The sequence below is a fragment of the Aphelocoma coerulescens genome, chromosome 6, assembly GCF_041296385.1.
Source record: "Aphelocoma coerulescens isolate FSJ_1873_10779 chromosome 6, UR_Acoe_1.0, whole genome shotgun sequence".
NCBI classification, from domain to species: Eukaryota; Metazoa; Chordata; class Aves; order Passeriformes; family Corvidae; genus Aphelocoma; species Aphelocoma coerulescens.
Window position 1 is genome coordinate 34229676 of NC_091020.1, and position 24031 is coordinate 34253706.

Genomic DNA, 24031 nt, shown 5'->3' on the forward strand with positions numbered 1-24031 from the left:
GGGTCACGGCAGATCAGCTCCACACGTCCAGCACTGGTGCCACTGCTGAGGCTGGGACATGACCCCATTAACGTCATTCCCACTGCTCCATCTGGAATATGCCTGGAGGGGCACTGCCCTGAGCTGCAGGAGACCCAAACCCCTCCTGCTGCATTGCAGCACCAGCTCAGGAAAGGTGGAACTCCTTTGGTTCCTCCAAATCCCATCTGTCTACATCTCAGTACCTTGGATCCACCTTCTCTGAGTTCCTCCACCATAAACACAACAAATCTGGCTGCTTCTCAGCAAGCATCACTGAAGGGTTAACACAACAATTCTGGGAGTTCTCCACGCATTGCACAGGAGGATAAACCCCAGGCTCACCATATCTCAAAAACCTTTTGATTATCACGATTATCACTCTCCAAATCTCGCTTTTTATTTCTTATTCAAGAGCTGCAGGACTTTTCTAAAGGAACTGACATTTTCTGTCCCAAATATTGGTGTTTACACCACCCCCCCTCCCCCCATATGTATACACAGATCTATTTATAGGGTTCATTTCTTCCAGTTCACATCCCAACCTGATTATTCAGCATTATGGCAATGTTTATACAGAGCCTTTTACCAAAAGACCCTGAAGTGTTTTACAATTATTCACTCAATTAAAATGCACAAGAGCCCCAAAGAGGTCTGTTAAGTACCACCACAGCTCCCTCCCTGAGGTAATATGATAATTGGAGATTATATTAATTTTAAAAGGGACATTTTGATTTTTTTTGGAGCATACTTACTTATGGAAACCACTGTTGGTTAGCTAATTTCCAAAGATGCAGAAAACTGGGACTGAACTTTGCCCAGAATTCCTGAAAACCCAAACTTGAGGGGCCATATTTAGAAATATCTCTGGCATCAACTGTGCTTTTTAGGAGCATGAAGGTGCTCAAAGACCAGAGGGGTGCTGCGTCCCAGCCCTTGGAGTTGGAAGGTTCCCTAGTCCAACACCTGAATTTCCAACGCTTTCCATGACAACACCTTGTCTGAACTGACCACCACAGTGACTTTGTGTCTGTCTCGACCTGAGGACCCTTTGAGATTCAAAAATATGAATATTTACTTAAATCTCCAAAATTCCTGATTTTTGGCTGACAACTGGAGAGGAGGAGAGCAGTGCAGAACCTTTTACTGGAGGGTGGAGAGGTGAGCTTGAACTTGTTCAGACTCTGCAGATGTCTAAGACAGAAATTTGTTAAGTTTTCTGCTGCATATTCAAGTCTTACATAAGAGCATAAAAACAGGGGGGGGTGGAGATTAAATTAAAGAATAGGGATAGGGTTGTTTTTGTTAACACAGTTATAAGTAATTTTTCCATGGAAAAAAATGGCAGGACCAGAGAGATTAACCCAAGAATAAACTTCTAGAAGGCAGAAACTCAGGCAGCATGAATGTTTCTAGACCCAGGGAGGTGTTGATTTCAAGGAACTGTGACAATTTTCCAGCCTCCTCTAACTCCTGATCTAATTGACGTAATTCTTTTGCACTCAAAAGCACCCCCCTTGGTTTTAACCTTCTAGACATTATTACTGCTCTCCAGCTTTTGAAAACAACTTTTTATGGGCTCCTAAGAGAGAAGAGCCTACCAGAATAAAAGTGAATTTGCTATTAGATGACATTTTTTGACACTCCAGCTCTTCTGTACAGCAAGTATGTTAATGAATTAGTAAGCATAAAGAACTTCACAGAATTAGGTGTCAAGCAGGAGATAAAATCCAGTTTTCTTTGATATTGAAATAGGTGTTCAAGTACTACAGACCCCTTCATGTATCAAGTTCTGTCACTACACGTTATTTCCTACACCTCACATTTTAGTAGCAATTGTTTAAAATTAGAAAAGTGCCATAACATGGAAGGACTTTTTAATCTATTAATTAGACAAGTGCCATAATATGGGAAGACTTTTTAATCCATTATTTAAACAATGTCTTAATTTCTAAGTACTTTTGAGGGTGAAAGGCACAAATGCAGTTTTTGACCCCACCAGCACAATAAAGGGGGAGCTTAAAGGGATCTGCAGATTGTTTCACACCCAAAGCTTTTGGAAACAACAAATTGGGAAAATTAGGAGGAGGGGAGAAGCTGGAGGAGCCTTTGGGCTCTTGGAAGCAGCTTTGCCCAAGATATCAGTCCCAGAACTGATGTGGCACATCTTTTTCAGATGATTTGGAGGGATTTAACTAAAAATGTAGAGTGGTTTCATACAGATAAAGTATTTAAATGGGAAGTTTGCTTTAAAAGGTAGGAGATGTCTGACAACCCATACTTATTTTTCTAGCCTATTTTTCACTCCCTTGCTCCTCTTTTAGAGTTTTAATCCCTAGAGCAGCAATAAAGTAGAGCACGGAATTGGGCCATGTAGTTAGAGATGACATCAAAGCTCTTCTGTTTGAGTTCATGGTCAGTGACTTCAAAACAAGCCCAGATTTCTCCTACAGCTTTTGTCACGTTCACTACATGGTGGCTTCTAACTCTTCCAGTAAATAACTGGGAATATTTCACACTGGTGGTTAATTTAATTGATGTCTGCTTGGATGGCTTGTTGTGCTACAGAGGAATTTCCAGGCTTACTGGCAAGAAAGCCTTTCCAAGTAAATGTTTAAACTCTGCACACAAATGCCTTAAGTTTGTTTTAATTTTTCCCTGGGGATAGTGCAGATTCCCAGAATGAATTCCAGCAGTCTCCCTTCAGGTGCCCAGACTGGATTGACACAGCCCCAGCTGAGCCTTGACCTCTCCCATTACATGGAAGGTGAAGTTTTAACTACCTGGAATATTCAAAAAGGCAGATTTATCACGCTGGATGTGGGACCTCAGGGCAGAAAGCAGCGACAGAACAAATGCCTGGATGGTTCCCAAAAATCCATTCTGCAAGGGAGCAACACTTAATGGCTTTATACAGTATAGACTGTCGTGGCAGTCACAAAACTGCCAAATAAAACATTATTAGCAGTTACTTTCCCTTTGACAAATGGATGGTCAGAGAAGTTTTTTCTTGGAGGAGAGGCCTGTTGTGACTTTCCTTTGTGTTCTGGGGGTGAAGCAATACTAAACCAATTTATCACCCCTGACAGGATCCTGACTCTATGCTGGAGTTATCTGCATTGCAAAAACTCCCTGGGAATTGAACTCAGACAACTGTTCTTCCTGTTGGAAACCAGACAGCCAAGGAAGGAGCTATAATCAGTTTGAATTTGCCTCTGGCTCATCTTTTGCTCTGTTTCCTTTTAGACCACTACCTCATTAATAAAAATTTGCTGGATTGCTGAGAGTTCAGGTTTCACAATCTACTGCTTAGAATCTGAGGCTAATCCAATGCTGACTACAGGAAAAGTCAAAAAGCAAGACAGAGCAGAGGGAGGGATGAAAAGGCCGGGTCAGGTCTGGTCCCAGGCTAAGGAGAAGTGGGATGCAGACACCCTGTGCCTGCCAGCAGCTCCTGGCAGTGAAGGGAAATGTGGATAAGGAGCACAACCAGAGTGCCCTGAATTTAAATTTGTCACACAAAACACACCATCCTCAGCAGGTGATGAGCAAATAAAGACAAATGGTCCAAACCATTGCTGAAGATCAGCTTCCTACTGATTTCTGAATAGGGAAAAGGTGCTTTGGTTAGCTCCCAATGTGATTTTACAATCTGCTTGTGTTCCAGGCAGTTACATTCTGATTTTCTCCCTTGAAAAACCTTGGAGGTGATTTTTTTTAAATGGGCCAGGAGCAGATAGGACGGAAAAAGAAAAACCTGACTTTGGGAATCAGATTGATTGAAAGAGCTGTCATAAAGGGGGTATTTGGGCTCAGGAGATGGATTTGGGTGAGGATGAGCCTGGACATCGGGTGAGCAGATCAAATGACACCAAGTTAAGGGAAGTGGACCCCAAATAGGGCTAAACCCAACCAGGAGAAACCCAGGCCAGGGAGAAGGGATTTCATAGAAAATCCTGAGTTGGAAGGGACCCACAAGAATCCTCGAGTCCAGTTCCTGGCACAGACAAATGCCAAGGATCGACCCTGTGGATGGAGCACGTGGAGATGCTGTTCCACTGGGAAGAGCAGGGGCAGAAGCACTAAGAGAGTGAAGTGCATGGAAATGCCACTGATGAGATGTGGGTGCTGGAGAAAAGAATCTGGGCCCTGAAAAAAGCTGGGAATAATAAATACATGGGGGACAGGCTCATACTGATTTCACTTAACATCTGTACTACCAAACTCTTAATAATCAGGACTCCAAGACAGGAGGATCTGACTTGCAAGTGGCATGGCTCAATTTTTTTTTTCTTTGGGAAGATCCAAAAGAAAGATAAGTGAGGAAGAACAGTGCCAGAAATCAGTCTGAATTTCCCCAGCATTCCCACCTTCCCTGCCCCTGTTATGAGAAAAAAAACTCTTTATCCCATATCACCTAAATCACATCAGAACAATGGAAGTGGAATTCTTAAAAAAATCCTAAATATATAATAACAAAGAATCACTTTTCTACCTTCCCCTTTCCTTTTCACAGAGCTGGAACAAAGAAAAATTAGCAGCCACATTGCATTTTTTTCATTATTGGAAGCCATGAGGACAGGATGGATCCAGCCATGATCTAAGACTTAGGGATCCTTAATGAGCAAATTAAAACTTTCACTCACAGGAATGAAAAGCTTTTGATAAATCTAAAAAAAAACCCCATATGGATCCTGGTGAAATCCTGGCCTTACTGAAGTCCATGGGAGTTTTCCTACCAGCTCTGGATTTCTCACTGGTGGTGGCTGACTGCCAGGAGAGCGTCAGGGGTGGAGATGAACACAATTTCCATGCTATAAGAGGCAGACAGAAAGGCTCTCTAGGACACCAGACTTATTTCACCTCTTCATTTTCAGTGCCTTTACTCTAAAATAGGTACTTTCTTATCTTAATTCATCCCTGGGGCTGCGTCATTCATTTGCAAAGGCTGAAATGGAGCCTCCCTGCATTGCTGCCACCAGAACCCCCCAGTAAATGTGCCCAGCACTTTGTGACAGGCTTTGACTTTAGAAATGATCAAGAATGTCTTTGCAGGATGGAAAATTTTAAACATTTTGCACATCTCTGCCAGGCACAAAAGGCTCTGCGATTCCCATGACAACTGTGGCAAATGCAGCTGTGGGCATCAGTTAATTACAGGGATTCAGCCTTCCAAGTCCACATCAATTCCTTCAAGTGCTCCTGGGCACACAACACACGTTCAAAAAGGAGCTTCCATGTGACCTTACGGACTTCCCTTTAAGGTATGTCTCCATTTTTAAGCCAGGAATTTGGAATTCATTAACACCAATTAAAACTGGACACTGTGCTTAACTCTCCATGCACTGCACTGCAGATTTATCCCTGCAGGTTGAAAAGTTTGGCATTTGTTTTCTTTCTTTTTTTTGATGAAACAGAAAGCCAAGATAAAGGGAAATGTCCTTATATGATTTGTTCTCATGGGTCATGGCAATAGCAGCACTGCAGGAGAAAAATGTCCCTCTCAGAGCTATATTTCCTATGGATATTACAGCAACAAGACAAAAGGCAGCTGAGCTCCCTCATCCCAGCATCCAGGCCAGGAAAAGTGGATACATCTCATGGCAGAAACCCCTGTTTGTCCTTAAGTATCTGCTATAAATAATCACACCAGAAGTAAAATGTGTTTTCATTTGAGAAGTCACCTCTCTCCTTGTCAGCTTCACTTACAGCAAAGTCATGTTGTCAATCTGAGCGCTCTCCTTGAGAACACACCAGCAAAAGCCAAATATTTTCCCTTCTAACAGCCCATCCACTGAAATGGGAAAAACTAAACTAAATAAAAAGCAATTATCTTTTTTCTTTTTTTTTTTTTTTTTTTGCCCCACAGCTCTGTGTGCTAATTGTTAACAGTGATCCACTCCTGCAAAGGACTGGGAAAAATTAAATGGATTTCAACCAATGCTACTAATTCTTCAACACAGATCTTATTTATCACACAAATTAAATATATCTGCAAGGCATGGAAATTATTAACAAAAAAAGAAGGCCAAATGCACTGCAGACGTGGGGCTACTTGGAGTGAAGGGAAAGAGTGACATAAATCTATTCTGTAATCTCGTGGCTGTTTCCTACTAAAGGAAGGACCAGAATGCAATGTGCTAAATTACTGGGGCAGAGGGATATGTTGCTTAAAGTTGGTGTTTTTTTTTTTTTTTTAAAAAAAAAAAGCAGTTGCACTGCTGGCACAACAGACCTAGCTCTGTCACAAGTAATTTATTACATCAGTATATCAACTTTATTAAAAAAAGAAAAAGACAACAAAGAAGTCTGTCTTTGTGCCGAGCTCAGCTCAGACTGGTTTGGAAACGTAAACAGCTTCAGAGTTTAATTAGGAACTGTTTACATCTGAAAGATAATTTCATTTTCCTCAAATTGTAACAGAGGTAATTCCAGATAGTTCTGCTGACTCCAGAGTTTAATGTCTCTCAGCTGCCAGACTGAAAAATGCAAAGTGAGGTCTGAACAGCTGAAAACCGACTGAGAGGGGTCAGGGAATTCTGTGCTAACTACTAATGGTTTGATTATCTAACATTTAACAGCTCTGCAGCTACAAGATGCTGTGAGATGCCTGCAAGAAAAAAAAGAGAACCACTCAGTAAATTAAAGTGTCCTTTCCCACACTCTGTTTCTGACTTCTTTCCCATTTTACCCTGACCTTTTGTCTTTCTCTAAGTTTTTTGGGTTTTTTTTTTAATCTAGAGAGGTGCTGGAAAAAGTGTTTCTCCCTTCAATTTGATGCTGTTTTCATGGCATACCTGGCTGTGTCCCGGAGCAGTGTGCTGGAAATCTCTGGAGGGTCTATATTTTCACATCTGGGGACTCCAGTTCAGCCTTTGAATGACCAAAATGAGGGTGACCTGATATTCTGCTTCCTTGAGATCATTTTTCAAAAAACAGAAAAGGTGACTGAAACGAATACTTTATACAACAAACGGCACAAATGATCAGTACTTTCCCAACTTGTCCCTAAGAGATTTTCACTATGTTTTATTTACTTAACTACGTGTTTAAAAAGTAGTTAAATAAATATACTTTTCTATAGTAGTTCAAAAACCAAACAAAAGCAGATGACAAAACAAGAAGGCTCCTCAGAGAACCCTTTGAGAGCCAAACCCCCTGAGCCCTGCAGCTCTCCCAGAGCCCTCAGCCACCGTCTAAGATGCAAATATTCCCTCATGCGGTGTAAACTCAGCCTTGCTGCCACTGGCCTGCTTTTGATGTGCAGCCCTAAAGCTCATTAATGGTAATGAGGGATCCACGAGGGAAGCACAGACCTTCAGCACCATGGAAGGGCAAAGTTGTGGAACACTTTAATGATGGGGTGCTGTTCCCTTAGACACTGCCTGGGGGGGAGGAGTGAAGGAGCTGCTGAATCCCCTCAGCCTGACCCAATCCTGCAGCTCATCTACCCCAGTGCCATCAGGATAACTGTACTCCTGGACAGCCAGACAGATCCCTAAGGAATCCTCATTAATATTCATCTTTCCTCCTCCTCAAGCCTTGCTTTTCATGTGGATGGCTCCCATCATCTGGATTCTCACACAGCCCCACAAATGCTACTCCAGTTCACCAGAGGCAGAAGCAAACTGCAGCACAGGAGCAACCCAGGTTTGGTTTTGGATCTACAGGCCAATTTCTCTGCCCAAACCCATATTTCCACCAGAAATATCAGATGGTTTTGGATAGAGACCCTGTACACAGATACAACTCACACACCTGTGACCCGACACTTAATTAAGGAATATTCACTAATCCAAGTTGTGACTCCTCAGGGGATCTGGGGAACATTTCCAGATGCACCCTTGGACCCCAGAGGTTTGGGAAAGAGGGAGTATTCTGATCCTGGACTCCTGAAATAACATCTGCATGTGAATGCCAAAGCTTCTGCCAACCCTGCCCGTGCACTGAGCACAAACTCCAGAGAAATCTTCCAAGTCTGAGCACTACAGAGATTGAATCAGAGCATTTACACCAGGAAAATCAGCAAGACCTTCCAGAGTATGGAACAATCATGAAATGGGAATGAGGGCAGGAAGAGAAAGCAAATAAATAGGTATTTTAGATGTCTCTGATAATGTCTTTGCTACCACAGAGGCTGTCAATAGAGGGGAGCCGATAAAACCAGCTTTTCCTTGCCAGCAGGAACGGGTGTTTATTTATAAATAAACACAAAATACAGTGTGATGCACCTCTCCTTGGCCACTGGAGCTAACACATGAAAGCAAAGCATCAAATGAACTCTTCCTCTCTTGCAACGGATCTGCCTTTCAAGAATATCTTGGGAATTGGCCTGTGAAAGAACAAATGTTTCCTAAGCTCATCCTGGGCTGCCTGGACCACTTCTACAACAGATCCACGGACCAGCTCATCCCCACTGAGGCAAACAGGAATGTTCACATCTGCTGTGTCTCCTGTGCAACTCCTGGTCTTGCTCAGTGTCACTTGGAGCTGATCACAGACATCTGGTACTGCTGCTCACGAAAAAGCCACTCTGTTTCCACTTAAATATTTTATTTCACCTTAATTACTGCTGATGTACTCAGTGTTCAGTGCAGAATATCTAATTGCTCCTGGAGGGAATTAAAACCCAGTAAGTACCAAGGCTCTTTTTCAGTGGTACCTGGAAGAAGCCCACCTGATGGTCTTTCCCATTGTTAATTTTCCCCAATTTCTCCTCAGCGGTGCTTAATTCAAGACAATTAGTTTAATGTGGGACTGTCACTCAGCTGAGTCTTAACAGATCACCTTTGCTCTCACTCTCATTCACAAATAGGCAGCTTCCCATTGGCTCCCTGCTTTAATTCTAACCTAAAGGTTTTAATTTTACTTAAGAACCTACTGATTACTGGGGTTTTTTTGGGACTGGTTAGAAAAATGTCTTCTCCCAATTACAACAGTAAATGAACCCATATTTTTCTACGTGTGATTTCTATTCTGTGCTCTTTCTGTGTTCCTAATTGGTCTCCTCCCCTAGACCCTGCCTCCAAAAACTCCATAATTGAAGTGAAACTGTGTACTGAAAGGCAATTACTCAAAATTAGCTGTTCCTTTTTTTCCCCGTGAGGCACAGTTCCATAAAAACCCTCTGAAATAATAATCTATAGCTGAGAGGTTAAATTGATCTCATTTCTCCTTTTCTTTCACTCATGATCATCACTAAACCAAGGAGGAATTTCCACCAGCAGTGCCACAGCCCAAGCCCCACTTCCCTGTAACACTTGCAGTCCTATTTATCTGAGTAAATTCAATTTAAAATCTGACTGAGTGAGAAGCACGGAGTGACTTTAAATTCCAGCTGTGAAAATTGGAAACGGGAACACAAGATCCAAGATAAGAATGGGGGGAAAATGCAGGCAGAGGGGTTCAATTCATTCTTGACTTTTCAAAAGGAACATCACACAGAAGGAACGTGACAAAGGGGAGTTGTTGTGTGGGGAGGTATCCTAAACAAGCTGCTTCCTCACTCCTGTGCCTGGCCCACACCTTCCTGTGTGTCATCAAGGGATGCAGATCAGAATATGCCTTGGAACTCTTGGAAAAGAGGAAAACCAGGTCTACCAGGAGCCTAAATGAAAACAAAAGCTTCCCAAGAGATGTCCTTTCATTCAGAAGGTTGTTAAGCAAATATCAGCGGCCATGCTCTCTCCCACATCAGATTTTCCACTTCTTGAGTATCTGCCACTTGTTTCATGTCTTGAAACAATAGTTCATACAGTATTTTTATTCTCCTGAGTATTTAAATTATTTTGCCTTTATTTAATCTTTTCTCCATCATGGGCTGTGACGAGAACCCTCCAGATCAACGTGGGGTGTTCCACCTCATAAAAAATGTGTAGAGAAAGAAACAGGGTATGGGCAGTGGGCCAGACCTGAGAAAAATCTCCACCATTCCCATATCCAGGTGCAAAGGGGACTGGAGGAGACACCACAAAGCAGCCCTTTCCCCATTTTCCATCAGGTTGTGTCTATGGGGAGGCAAAGAGAGATGGAACAAATGGCTCTGTTCCAGGAGCCATTCCCATTAGCCCTGGCTGGGATGACCCAGCACCAAGAAACGATCCTGGGAAGAGAAAACACTTCTGCCAGGGGCCAATGAAAGAGGATTTTGTTATTGCAGGTAAGGGCATCCCAAAGGGAAAAAGACAATGGTAGGGTCAGCATCTGAACGGGCTTGGTGAAATTGCCTGGCCTTGGGGGGTTCCTGCTCTCATTAACCTCACCTAGGAAGAGAAAATGCAAAGACACCAAGGAGTGCTCCCTGTAGGAGGGAAGGAAGAACAAATTTCCAGTGTGTTCACTTCCCTGCAGACAATTCCCTGCGTGGATCACCTGCATGGAAACTAAAAGAGCACAGTGCTCAAGGACACAGGTAAGTGGCTGAGGGGAAGTTCAACCCTTGAGTTCACAGGAGGGGAGAACACTATCAAAATTTTGTTCCCCTTAAGGCTGGCAAAGAATCTCAAACATATCTGAACTCAATATTTCAACTTCTAAGTGGGAGCTCACCTGACCTCAACCCCCATGAATGTTCCTGTGCCCAATTTTGATGAAGGATGTGTAAAAACTGCATTTCCAGAATTATTAAATAAACTGCTAATTGGCAGCATTTTGCTCTGCAGTGCTAAATTCTGCTCACATTTGCAAGGGTATAAATCCAGACCCTGCACCAGAACTCTTTGGATGGCTCCCATCATCTGGATGGGAACTCTTTGGTATTTATCTGCCTGGCAGGAGGAATATTTTCACTCCTAAGAGTGGACACTTTAGGGAGATATTGGTAAATAAGTGGAATACTGAAGTGGCCTCACTGGCTCAGCCTAGTCCCTCAGTTTCCAGATAATGAGATCTCAGCAAAAAGATCCATAAATCTCTCTAATATTCCTTCTTTTTCACTTGGAATGGTCTATGTACAAAACAATTAAAAAAACAACACATACATAGAAATGAGGACAATGTGTATTACATATTCCTTACTGATATGATTAGTATCAAAAATTAAATATATTTAAATATTAATATTCCTTCCTACTAACTATTAATTTTAGTACTAAATATTCCTCATTTATAGTATTTTTATTGGAACCACCCCCGTTTCTACAGAAGGATTTATGTGATTTTCATTGCAGATATTTGAGAGTCTCAAAGTCCCAGACTGACACAAATTTGGGGGGTTTTGTGCTCGATTTCATGTTATAAAACATACATTTTGCTAAAGTAGTAGGTCTTTAGACATTTGTAGCTCACACACAACTGGTGTTCATCCTGCTGGTATCTTTTAAGAATAAAAACTGTAGGAAGCTGATTAAAGGAGAGACCCAACAGAGTTTAAATTCCACCCTGATCCCTGGAGGATTTTTCCACCAAGATGTAATTTCCAAGACCTCTTCAAAGACTGAAACAGAAGAACTGAAAGAAATTACAATAATTGATGAAATCCCTTTTAAGTAATAAGCTTTAAAACATTCCCTTTTGTGCATGACCACACCACTGACTCCAAAGTTAAATTCACAGAGGCCTTTCTGGTATAACTTAGATATTTCCTACTTTTTACAGACATCAGATAAGGGCCTCTCAGTACTTTTTACACTACCTTCAGCTCGATTTTTTTTATTCCACTCATTAAATCTACCTTAAACCAATTAGAAGAGCATGGAATGAGTACACTGAGAGCAGGCTGTCTCTCTAAATGGATATGGGATGCTCTTAGTTTTGATTTTTTGGCTATTTCCAGAGTGCATTTGAGATAAGGAGCATTCATTTGGCCTTCCCTTAACAGACAAGGACTTCCAGAGAGGAAAACTTTTCAGTGTTCCTTGAATAATGGTGCTCAAGGGAATATTGCTATTGGTGAGACACGTTGGGTAATTAAATATTCAAAGTGTTAATTTGAAATTGGTGAGATGCAGCTTGGCTCAAGGCAAGAAGTGTTCTCCAGGAATATTTATCACAGATTGACAGCACGGTGTTGAGATAGAGCCCAAGGCTATAAACCCAAAGTTAAAGTTTCCATTTACAAATCAATAATCAGTGCAAACACAACAGCCTGCTCAGGGCTGTGAAGGCCACAGCTCTTGCTCAGGCACAAGCTGGATGCAGAGTTTGGTGAAAATCCAAAGAGGGCATTACAAGGTGGAGCTGACTCCCCCTCCCCAACCCTGTGGGGTGCTGGAGGTGGGCACAGCCTTTAACCTGGAAGGTGCTACAGAAACCCCCCCACAGGAGCTGAGCTGCTTGGAGTCATCCCCAAGGGATGAGGATTGGAATATCCAATCCCTCATATCCTGAGGAACACTGAGTGGGCACAACCTTGCTCTGACCTTGCCCTGAGCCAGCCCAAGCCCAGTGTCCGGACTGGCACATCCAGCACCCAGGACAGGATCAGATACACCCAAAGGACTCCAGCATGAAGGCAGAATGAGGAAGGAGCTGTTTTAATGCCCCTCTCACCAGATGAGTTCAGACAGGGTCTAGAAATTTCTGTCCTGAGAGCATCCCTGTATTTACTCTGAACTGGAGCAGCTGGATGCAGAACCAGTAACTCAGCTGAGCTGACAGAAGCTGGAATGAATCCCCCAGCAGCTCAGAGCCCAGCCCTGCTGCCCACTGCTCACCAGCAACCACCTCACCTCAGAGCCCTCTCCCACTTCACTCTGTCCTCACAGTGTGCACAGAGCCCTGACTTGTGCAGGATGCAATTCCATGGGGACAATTACCACCTATTGTCTCAGAAGAGCCGAGTTATTTTTCTTTTCCAGGCAGAAGTCCCTCTCATTCTCCACTACTCTCTCAACTCCCTTTTGTTTGTCTCTCAGCTTGCTGTGCTTGGCCTCTGGCCACAATCCCAATTTCTGCCCTGATGGAGGGTGACAGCTTTGCCTTTGAAGGAATTCCAAGGCTGCTGTTGGGCTGACCAGCAGGGAGCAACCCTGCCCAACACTCCCTGGCCTCTCCCAGACTGCTCCCCTTCTTTCCCAGAAACTTGCAGTCTCGGAAAAGGCAGAGGGAGAGCTGATCACAATTCCCAGAAGAGGTTTTTAAGCAACAGATGAACTTTAAGCACACAGAGTGAATGCGGGAGCTGGAAGGGACATCAGAGAACATCCAGACCATCCTCTTGTCCTCAGGCACATCCAGCTGTACCTACACTGCTGGCAGATATTTGCCTCACTGGTTCTTACTGGATTCCAGTCACAGGCAGTATAATTCCTGCAGCTGGTCCAGTCTAACACATGGCTTAGCATCAGAGAGCTCTGGCAAATCTTACTTCAGTTTCATCCTATCAGTCCTAGTTTGAACATGGACATGGAGAACTCATTCCTTGTATCCTTCAGTTTTTAACAGGAATTTAAAATACATCCCAGCAAGCAGTGACAGCTCTGCCCAGGGTGCCTGGAATTTCAGTGTCTACAAAACACTTTTGTCCCTTGGCACAGTGCTTTTGCCACCAGCAGAGCCATCCTTCAGTACTGACACAGGGAATCAGGGAATATCCTGAGCTGGAAGGGACCCACAAGAATCATCGAGCCCAGCTCCTGGCCCAGCACTCACAGAAGTGACCACGGGTTCACCAGTTTTTATTTCCCACATTTCTAATCTCTTTTCTTGGAAGATCTCCCTCTGGACACAGAACAGCCTTAATCCCACTGACCTTACAGATTTAATTTTCTCACATGCTAAAACTGCTCCACACTTACAACAGAAGTTTTGCAAAACTAAAAACCTGCTCTGCATGAGACAAAGAGCTTGCAGACTCTAATAGTGCACTTCCTGCATTACTGGATTTCTTACACACTCATCTCAGTCTTGGCTCATTTCCCATCATGACTGATGCTCAGCTGGCCAGAGGAGAGAAGGTGGAATTCTGATTCACCACTTGCACTGCAGTTTGTTTGGCTGTGGATTGGTTTTTTTAGAATTAACCAGTTGCTTACAGCACTTTTGTCTCTCACACTGGTAACCTGGAAACAGAAAGGTGCAATGGTACCTGTTGTGCTCTGATAACATTAAACTTTTTCAGGTTGACAAGATTTAACAGGTGCTGAAAAATCTTTTCCTTTTTTTACCTGTCAGTGCCCCTGAGGCACAAAATGAAACCACAGATGTCCCACTGTAGCTGTAGCTTTGCCAGTCTCAGCCTTGCACTTACCCGGTGGAGGGGTTCATGATGCAGCCCCCCTTATCTGTGGATGCTTTGCAGTTGCAGCCCCTCTCCAGTGTGTCATGATTCATTCCAAAATTGTGCCCCAGCTCATGAGCCAGCGTCACTGCTGCACCCAGAGGGTTTTCTGAGTGATCCTTCAAAAAAAATCCACAGGAGAACCAGTCAATTCAGCATATAAACCCAACTCAAGGCACACATTCCCCCTCTGAGGTCCTACTGCCTGTCCTTTGAAATGCTTTATAACTTTAGCAGCTGTAGTTGCTGTGTTGTTAAATAAACTCAATTGTAAATTTATTCACATATACCTAGTGCAGAGTGGGAATTTCAGGACCGCCTGGCTGGCCACCCAGTTTCCCCAGGAGATATTTGAAAGCATTGAGCAGGTCTAAACATCTCTTTACTGGGGTGTGAAATTCTGCTGCTCAATAAATCCCCCAAACTCCCAAGTCCCAGCAGTGGCAGAGAGAGGTCACCAGATGTGGAGTGTTAGAAAGGGCAGTAATTTATGGGTGAGGATGGGTGTGATGAGGGAGAAGTGAGAAGATCCTTTAGGATCTTGTCAGGAGGCAAATTAAAAATGCAGCAAGAGATTTCACTATTGAATTTGCTTCAGACTGTTTCTTTGATATCAGAATGTCCAAGATTTCACAAACCTTGTAAGGAAAAACCAAGAACCTTTGAAAATCTCCTTTTTAAAATGAAAGGCCAAAGCAAGCCAAAATCTTCCATGGCCTCTTATTAACCTACAAATACTCTAAATGTTGGAAGTGTCAGTTTGAAATTTTAACATTAATCCCTGTTTAAATGCTGATTTTTGGGACAATCATTTCTGAGAAATTCACTGCATGATCTGATTACAGGCTGCTGATCTGAATGACATTTTGGCTTAACCACAAGTAAGAGACCTTTCCACATTGATCATTTTCCTTGAGGGAAAAAAATCCACCACACTTGTAAGAAAGCTTTCCCTGAAGGCATAAACATGTAATATAAATGCATGATCCACTATTTATCAGTCAGTAAATGGAATTACTGTGTACAGCTGCCTGCTCCAGAAGCTTGCATGAATATATTCACTTTAAATAACTCTTTCAGCATCATCTAAGCCAAACTCCAGACTACAAAGAAGTGAAAGGTGAAACTGTCTAGAACATTATCTATGTACTAATGGAGGTTTTAATACATGACTTGGGGTAGATTTAAGAGTTTCTTCTTTCATCTGTCTGGGCTAATAGTTTTAGTAAATCATTTCTCAAATAACAAACAAAATCGAGATGAGAAGAAAGTCATTCTGGACACACCAAACTGCTCCTTCTGCAACTGGAATAAACTCAAAAGAATTTTATCTTCTCTCTTTTAAAAAGTGTCTCTTTTAAAATTTCTTTTTCCCAAATTTTTAAATCTTAATATAAAAATCTTGTGGCAGCCAGTTTGTGTGCAGTTTGTCCTGCACAACACCTACATAATGAGATGTCTTATCTAGATACTGGTCAGATACAGATGGATTTATCTTTGTGCACACAGTAATTGATGGAATAGTTAAAGAATTCAATGTAATTGAACCTGATGTCGTAGGAAGAGCACAGCCTCTCACCCAAATGGAAAACAATGCAGGGCTGAAGATTAAGAAACAGTGAAATAATTCCATATAATTTACCCCACTGGATGATGCTTTGAAATTAGGGCTATCTGGTCAAGACAGAAACTCCTCACTGAGCTACCCAGACACACAGCCAATTGAGCTCAGACTTTATTTTTCCAGTATCTCCCCTACTTACTGAGCAGTGATTATATTTCTCTGAATGTTCTGAAGCTGTCAACTAAAACTAAAACCAAGGATTCACACAGTCCACTCCAGAAGCAGAGCAATAAATGATGTGAAATGTAATTTGGGACTTGAATAGGCAAACAATTATTCCAGCCCATGCGGTTCTCATTACTTGCTCAGACCCACTTGGAATGCAATTTTATCAGCTTCTAGAGAGGGTTTTTAAAAGAAGGAATGTGATGCCTCAGCAAAAGAGGTTATTTGAAGACAGCATAAATGAAGATTATCAAAACAAACAGTGACATGTTCCATTTGATACTGAGACCGCTTAAGTATCACAAGGACTAAAGAAATGAATAGCAATGTGACTTTGATTTATTCCACCAGGGTCTTTCAAAGTTAACTTGAGCAGTAAAAGTCATTACCAAACACATTTCACAAGCACTGAATAAGCAACCATCTACTGTTAAGACATTATAAGCTGTTGCACAAAACATGCAGCTGCTTTCAGCTGAATTCTGCTTCGTTCCACTGGGATTTAAATCAAATCCTAATAATTAAATACTGTCTACAGCTCCAACAGGCAAATGCCCTGCTCCTGGTGCTTTCAGTGCGTGTTCACTCAGTTCATAGAGGCACAGAATCCCACAATGGTTTCGATTGGAAGGAACCTCAAAAATCATCCAGTCCCACCCCACCTCCCACGGTCCCAGGCTGCTCCCAGCCCCAATGTCCAGCCTGGCCTTGGGCACTGCCAGGGATCCAGGGGCAGCCCCAGCTGCTCTGGGCACCCTGTGCCAGGGCCTCCCCACCTTCCCAGGGAACAATTTCTTCCTGAGATCTCATCTAAATCTCTCCTCTATTAGTTTAAAACCTTTCTCCCTTGCCCTATCACTATCTTCCCATATAAAAAGTCACTTTCCTCTTCTCTCAGAAGTATTTTACTTTTAAATCCACAAATTCAGTGGGCAACCTTTGGAAACAGAAGAATGAAGACTGAATCATGTCAAAGACTTCCTTTAATGTCAACTTCTCTTTGGTTTTTCTGTGACACTACAGAAACTTCAGAGGAAAATGAAATGATAAAGGTCTTGTTAAAGCTTCTCACACTCACATGGCTGCTCTCTCTGCTTTGTGTTTCTCTGAAAATTAATGGAAGACAGGGTGTCACCTACAGAGAGAACTCAGCCCTATGGAAGAGAGGCAGGCAGGCTTCCAGGGAGGCATGACAGAGGAATTTAGATCATAAAGCAGAGCTGACTAACTGCAAAAAGAGCCAGGAAAATCACATCAGACAAGAGTCACTCCAGGTTTTGTATTCAAATGTCATTTCTTACGCAGTCTCTCATTGTCTTCTCTTCCAGAACAGGTGTTAGAGCATGGGAGCTTTTGGTGTTGAGTGTTGGGGGTGGGATAGGTAAGAATTTGGCTGAAATTATGAGGTTGGCCAAACATTCATTTGCCCAGTGTTGAGCCACCTGGGCCCCTCACCTTCCCAGGCTAAGAGTGATTCATTCTTTCATAGGATCACAGAATCTTTTAGGTTGGAAAAGACCTTTGAGATCATGGAGTCCAACCATTCCCCCAGCACTGCCAAGGCCACCACTGACCCATGGCCCCAAGTGCCACATCCACAGGGCTTTTAAATCCCTCCAGGGATGGGGACTCCACCTCTTCCCTGAGCAGCTGTGCCAGGGTACAGGTACCAATAGATATAAATATGTTTTGTCTACACCTGAATCAGCCTTTGTTAACTCAGGGGGTGGTTGGACAGCTGCACTTTTGGGTTTTGGGGTGAGTGTTTGCTTCATTTGGATTTGGCTCCTTTTTGAGGATTTGCTTAAAGAACTGGAGAACATTTCTGGTTATTCTGTGCAAGCTTTGAGTTACTTTGCACCTCAAAAGCTTAAATTCATGGAGGGTCAGGGTAACATCGTGCTCCCCTTCTGCAGCCTGAACCAGCATTCACCCAGAGACCCTGGGCTTCTCCTGGACATATAAATCAGTCCCCTCTCTAGGAGAACACTCTAAAGAAATGCTGATTCTTGTCTTCTTGTTACTGGAATGAACTATTTGTAATTATTTCTCTTTAAAATGTCAGTTTCCAGAGTGAAGAGAACTGACTTGGCAGTAAATTACATGGTGGAGTGTTTTAAATCTTCTGCTAAAAATTAAAAGGACAAAAAGTTCATCATTAAGGGCATCAGATAAAGCCAAAGCAATGAATGCAGGGCTGAGAGTCAAATGGGGCTGTCTGCCTCATCTGTGCCTTTACCAAGACTTGAGAGTGCACTGGGAGACTCCTACAGCCCTCCCAGCCTCTTTTCCTCCTTTTCCTTTTGTACCTCTCCCCAGGTACCCAGTGAATAATTGTTACAGACAGCAGTTACAGACTCAGCTTCTCAAGCTACTAAGAGCCTGAAACTTTGTCTTTCTACAACTTTTCCCAAATTATGTGATTTGATCATTCTATTTTAAAGCTTCTTCCCTCTGTTAGCACAAAGCACTGTAAAATTAAAATTAAAAAAAAAAAAAAACCAACAGAAAGAAAATACTTCTGAACTCCTTCCAGAAATTGGACAAGATGTTTACTTGTGTGTTCACCATGTCTTGCATCTAACAACAACAGTAATACCCTGGGAGAGACTCAGGTGGAATAAATGCTGCCATTGTTTGTTCTCACTGTCTGGCAATGCAATAAAACCACTGCTGCAAAGATGGAAAATAAGGCCTAACACAGGAAACTCTATAAATACAGAATAAAATCAATATAATAAAAGATTCAGGATAGACTGCTGCTGCCTGTAACACAAGTATGCCCAAGTGTACCACAAATACATCTTCTGGTTCTCTTCCCTCACAGCACTTCAGCACCTGGTTCAATAACAATTAGAGGTATAAACTTCTTGCAAAGAGGCCCTGCTATATTTTTAATGCAATATTTTGTTTTTTTTTCACTATGGAAACTATCATTTACAAGCAATCTGAACGGGGATATAAACAATCCAGAGATGGAAAATGGGACAAATGGGGCTGATGTTGTGGTCCGGGATGCAGGACTGCAGAACCTGATATGGTGTCACACCAGTTGGGCCAGTTTGAGTGCTGTGCTTTCCCCACTTACCATGACAACCCCTCCAGACTGCTCTGCCGTGCACATGCTCATGATGGGAGCCATGCCAATGGTTGTCCCCTGGAAGTACACCCCGCTGCAGGAGAGTGGGAAAGGGGGAGAGGAGACACAGAGTCACCAGTCAATGCCAAGATACCTCCCTATTATTTTCAGTTTTGTATTTCTGCCAATCTCAAACAAAGACCCCGTTTCAGCTCCTCAGATTTGCAGGTCTAAAGCAATGGAAAGCCCAGATGGGCTGTGCTGACTCAGCTGAACTGAACCACGGTGTCCCAGCTCTGGGAACATCCATTGGATCTCTCCCATTGGATCACCCTCCTTTGTTTTTACTGCTGCAACAGGACCCTTCTTCCCTTTCTTTGTTTCTGCTGACTGAAGTTGAGAACAGAAGTACAAGCATAAAAATAATGTCTCTAACTCCAAGAAGGGTTATTGTAATGCAAGGGGAAGTTTATGTGCTACTCGTGATGATCCACAGCCTAGAAAGTAATAATTTCAAACAAAGTGTTATTATACATAGAGAGCAATCAAATATCTCATGAGGGACAGTTTGGAAAGGCTTAATTTATTCTTACTCAGGTAATGTAGGAAGTAAATAACTCCTTTTAATTACTGAGACATCAGGTATGTTCATCTGCTTAGTATAAAGAATAGTCGATTGATCAAAATAACACCTGATTCAAGAAAGAGGTGTTCCCCTTACCTTTTTTTTTAAGAGTGCTTTTTCTTTCACAGAATCATAGGCTGGTTTGGGTTGACAGGGATCTTTACTGAGTTACTTCAATCCAAGAATAAGCAGCAGGGTAAAATATATGTTTATGGTTTAATTTTTGAATCACGAGGGCAAATGAATTGTCTAAATTAGACAGCATTTTAAAGCATACTGAGGTCTTTTCACTAAGAAATAGGCTTCACATTGGGGTCAGAGCAGGACTGCCTTTTCCAGTGACAATTTGGACTGAGACCAGTTTAAACTGGTTGCAAATTCATACCGTGAGTATGCAGCAGTTTATTACAACCTACTGCTCTACACGGGCTGTACTCAGGACAGGCTTCGAGTACCAGGGCTGGGGAAGGAACTTGACTGAAGCATCTGCTGAAGGGCCCTGCAGAGTGTTTCTGTGTTTGATGTTTGCAGAGGGGAAAGACAAACCCTCAGGAGCACAGATGTTCCTCCCAACAGCCTAGCAGCTGGGGAAGGACTCAGTACAGCTATCCTGAAATCCCCCAAATCCCCAAAATCCCAGCAGGTATCAAACCCAGAGTCAAGTCTACCTGATCAGCTGTGCATTGTCGTGGGCTTTACGAGGTAGGAGTTTGAGCTTTCTCCAGTCCAGAAACTCGTGCAGGCTGGTGAAAGGGTCCTGGGAAATGGAGCACTTATCCATGTCATTCCACACTTCCACTCCAACCAGGGCCACTCGGATATTTAGTGGCCTGTAGAACTAAGAAGAAGAGAAAAGTACGAAATATGCATCTAAAAAACATTTCAGACCATGTTGGATTAGAATATTTCAGTAAAAGCATAATGACCCTTTCTAGTAGAGATTAAAACAATTTAGTCTTCAGGGCAAAACATCTGATAGGACTCAGACAAAATATTTCCAAGACTTCCAGCAAACAGCTCTGGCCCAACTCAATACCCATAAGGCATTCAAAGAGATCCAGGGATTTCCTGCTTCTCCATGTCCTACCCAACCCTGCAACTCCCTCCCCATGGCCTTCAGCTCAGAATGGACTCTTGGCCACGGCAGGTGACTCTCCCAGGGCTGCCCCACCCTGGATTGCCCAGATCCAATTCCAGAGGGACAGGAACTGTGCTGTGCTATGGTTGTGGTTCACAATAATAGCTGAAAATGATCCAGGGTCATCAAGTCTTGCTCAGAGCAGATAAAACCAAGTGATTTTATCAATTCCCCCACCACAAAAGCCATTTTGCTGCAAGAGGGGAGCCAGAGCAACCTTAGCAGAGCCACAACAGCAATTCAAATGTGAGACTAATGTGAGGAAGGAGTCAAGGATTGATCAAGTCCAGATCTGCCTGACAGGCTGAGGAAAACATACAATAGATCTTTGTCTTGTTTCTATGCATTACAGTCATTTGCATAACACCGGCATTTGTTGAGCATAAATTAAGCATGAAACAAAAAATATATTACAATATGCAAAATTAATTTTGAGCAGGTAACATATAAACACCTGTCCTCTGGCAATAAGTCAGCAAGACAATTATGGATGAGGTAGAGGTGTCTTCAGCAGCTTGTTTTTAATCAGGAATGCTTCTCCTTGAAGTATTGCCCTTGAAGTACCTCTTGGTAAGTTCTCAGATAAATTAAGACTCTCTCAGTTATAATTTCACTATGAGACTCCTAATTTTTTCTGGCCATACAGCCCAGAAAAAATAAACTCTAATTTTTTCAAAAACCACTCTAGAGGACTCTTAGCCTTTATTGTTTACTGTCAAAAAATTATTTCAAGACCAAAAGAATCCAGTGTATGTCTCCCTCTCTTATTGCTCTCACTCAGCCATCAACTTCTGCTTCCTTATTTTTAATTCTGCCATCTTCCTTGGATTATATGTCTTATTAACTGTGTTTTCACAGGCCTTTGCTGGCCTTGCAACTGCACCTTCCCTTGTCGCTGCAAATGACTTTGTTCTCCAAATTCCTCTTCAAAATAATCCTCTTTTTTTTCTATAGGATGTTCCATAGGTGATTATTCCCCAGTGAATAAAATCCCAGGGCTAAATTGTGCTTTTCCTTAGGAATAGGTCTTTGCATTCTATATACAGCAGAGCAGAGCTCATGGCTTAGTGTATCAAAGCACAAGTGAAAGGTTTAAATTTGCTTTTCCTGCCTGGCGAGAAGCTTTGCTCTGAAATACTGGAGTATCAGGAAAGCTGCAGGATTAACTCCATGAAAGGTGAGTGCATGAGGAGATGTGGCTATGATTTAATAGCAGAAGAAAGAGATTTCACAGCAACACCCTTCAGGAGGTGTAGTGAGGTTGGGAAAAGAGAAACAATCCTGTGGCAATCTGTTTATCCACTACTTTTCTTATCCCATACTGCTCCCCCTGCTTTCCCTTGCCCCTGGGTCTGGCCACTCCCTCGGGCTCTCCCTATGGGTTCCTGTACCCCAACTCGCCCATGCACCGCCCCTGCGATCTGACAAACCCCCCCGTGCCCGGATCACCAGCTCTCTCTGCCTCTGGGGATGGCCAGGACACCATGTAACATTAAAGACCTTTGGAAGCCCAGTGAGGGTCCCTTCTCTGCCTCCTTTGCTGTCACTGGGCTGTAGAGCTGATAGCTGGCTGGAGCAGAACTGCAGAGCCGCCCAAAATGGGCTACGGGAGGGCGAAATGGTCACGGGGCCCTAAGCAGCCCTGCTGAGCTCTCAGGGAAACCTACAGCTTGCTAAACCAAACTAGCACTACAACACAATCCCATGTTCTTACCTTATCAACGTAGTTTGCAATTTCTATCAGCCTCTGCTTAATTTTTTCCACATCTTTGCCTTGTCTCTGAAACTTGGAATGTAAAGGATCAATGTACCAGCAGCACCAATGTCAGTGTTTTCCCCCCCACAAGAGCCAGCACATCAGGGATGTTTGGGAATTAGGGTGCAGCCAAAAGCCACCAGCAGACTCCTGTTGGATTCACAGGACCATAGTCTGCCCCAAAAGAAACACAGCTGTGGGAGAGGATTTTGGGTCTCGTGAAAAGATTTTAAAATCTCCAAGTGTTACACAGCGGTCTTTTCAGGACTGATGTTTTGGGAAAAAGTTCTTCTCTTAGCAGGTCTTGCAAAGAGTGATTGCAATTCCCTGAGTAGCAGTGTTCAAGGAGCCCAAAAAAAAAAAACAAAAAAACCCCCAGGAAAATAATTCAAGCCAAGATTCAGATCTTTGCCATTCAGCTCACTGGAACATTTTTACAGCCAGTGCTGGGTACTTTGAAGCTCCCTTCGCAAACCATCAGGAAGGCAGTCGTGCTCCACGGAATGTGATGGCAAAGCACTGCTTCAGGAGCACTGACAGCCCCACTGAGGGCAGAGTGAATGGCAGTGAGGACTTAACTTGCTCAAGGAATGAATATTTGCCTCTTCTTCCATACTGACAGACACCCCAGTTAGTTCAGAGTCAAACTCCTTAGGAAATATTGCAAGAAATTTGCAGTTGAGTATCAGTATTGTCCTCTCTTAATAACTCCTTCCCTTGCTCAGCCCTAACTAGGGAGGGTAATTTACCTCAGAAAACCACCATATTATTGACTGAAGCACCTTATTTGCAGCACCATGGTAACTGAACTGGGCTGCCCCTTTCCTGCTCACGCTTCCCATAACTTTTTATTTTGCAGTTCCTTACCTCACGATTATCTGCCACAATAACAAGCTCCACATACTTTGTTGTCTTCAGAGTCTCCCTCTTGTACTGTCAGAAAAACATAGAAGTCTTATTTTATTTTCAGCATTGATACAACAAAGTGCTTGCAAGAGGAAACACCCAGTGCCTCAGATTTCCTACATTTTACTACGATTTTACTACATACAAATTTGTAGTGTATTCCTCCTCCTCCTCATGGAAGTCTTCCTTACTTACAAAGCCCCTCAGGATTTGATCACAGTAAGCAGGAGAGTGGTGCAAAATCTCTCTCAACCTTTCAGCTTTCTGCAGTTGAAGTGTTTGAGTTATCTTTCCTCACAGGAGAATATCCCCTCTAGCAGAAAGACCTTTGCTATTTCCAAGGCACACTTAAAGGGATGAGGTAACTTCTAACAAACGTTTCACAAAATAGACAAACTGGTTACTGAGAAAAATGAGAGATAAAAGGATATTGAGTGAAGCAGAGAAGAGGTCAAGCAGTCAACTGATAAATTATGTAGGAAGAAAAAACCCAAAAATGAAA

General features: G+C 42.8%; 1 protein-coding gene across 2 annotated transcripts in view; it reads right to left on the reverse strand.

Moving 5' to 3' along the window:
• The window catches only part of ADAM12 (ADAM metallopeptidase domain 12), a 185940-nt gene that overhangs the window by 43871 nt on the left and 118038 nt on the right, over positions 1-24031 (reverse strand). For both annotated transcript variants that reach the window (XM_069020257.1, XM_069020256.1), the window contains exons 8-12: positions 23491-23556; positions 22582-22653; positions 20398-20567; positions 19114-19198; positions 14207-14355 (exon numbers count right to left, since the gene is read on the reverse strand). In XM_069020257.1, the coding sequence (XP_068876358.1) occupies positions 14207-14355; positions 19114-19198; positions 20398-20567; positions 22582-22653; positions 23491-23556 (542 nt within the window). The remainder of the gene's footprint in view (positions 1-14206; positions 14356-19113; positions 19199-20397; positions 20568-22581; positions 22654-23490; positions 23557-24031) is intronic.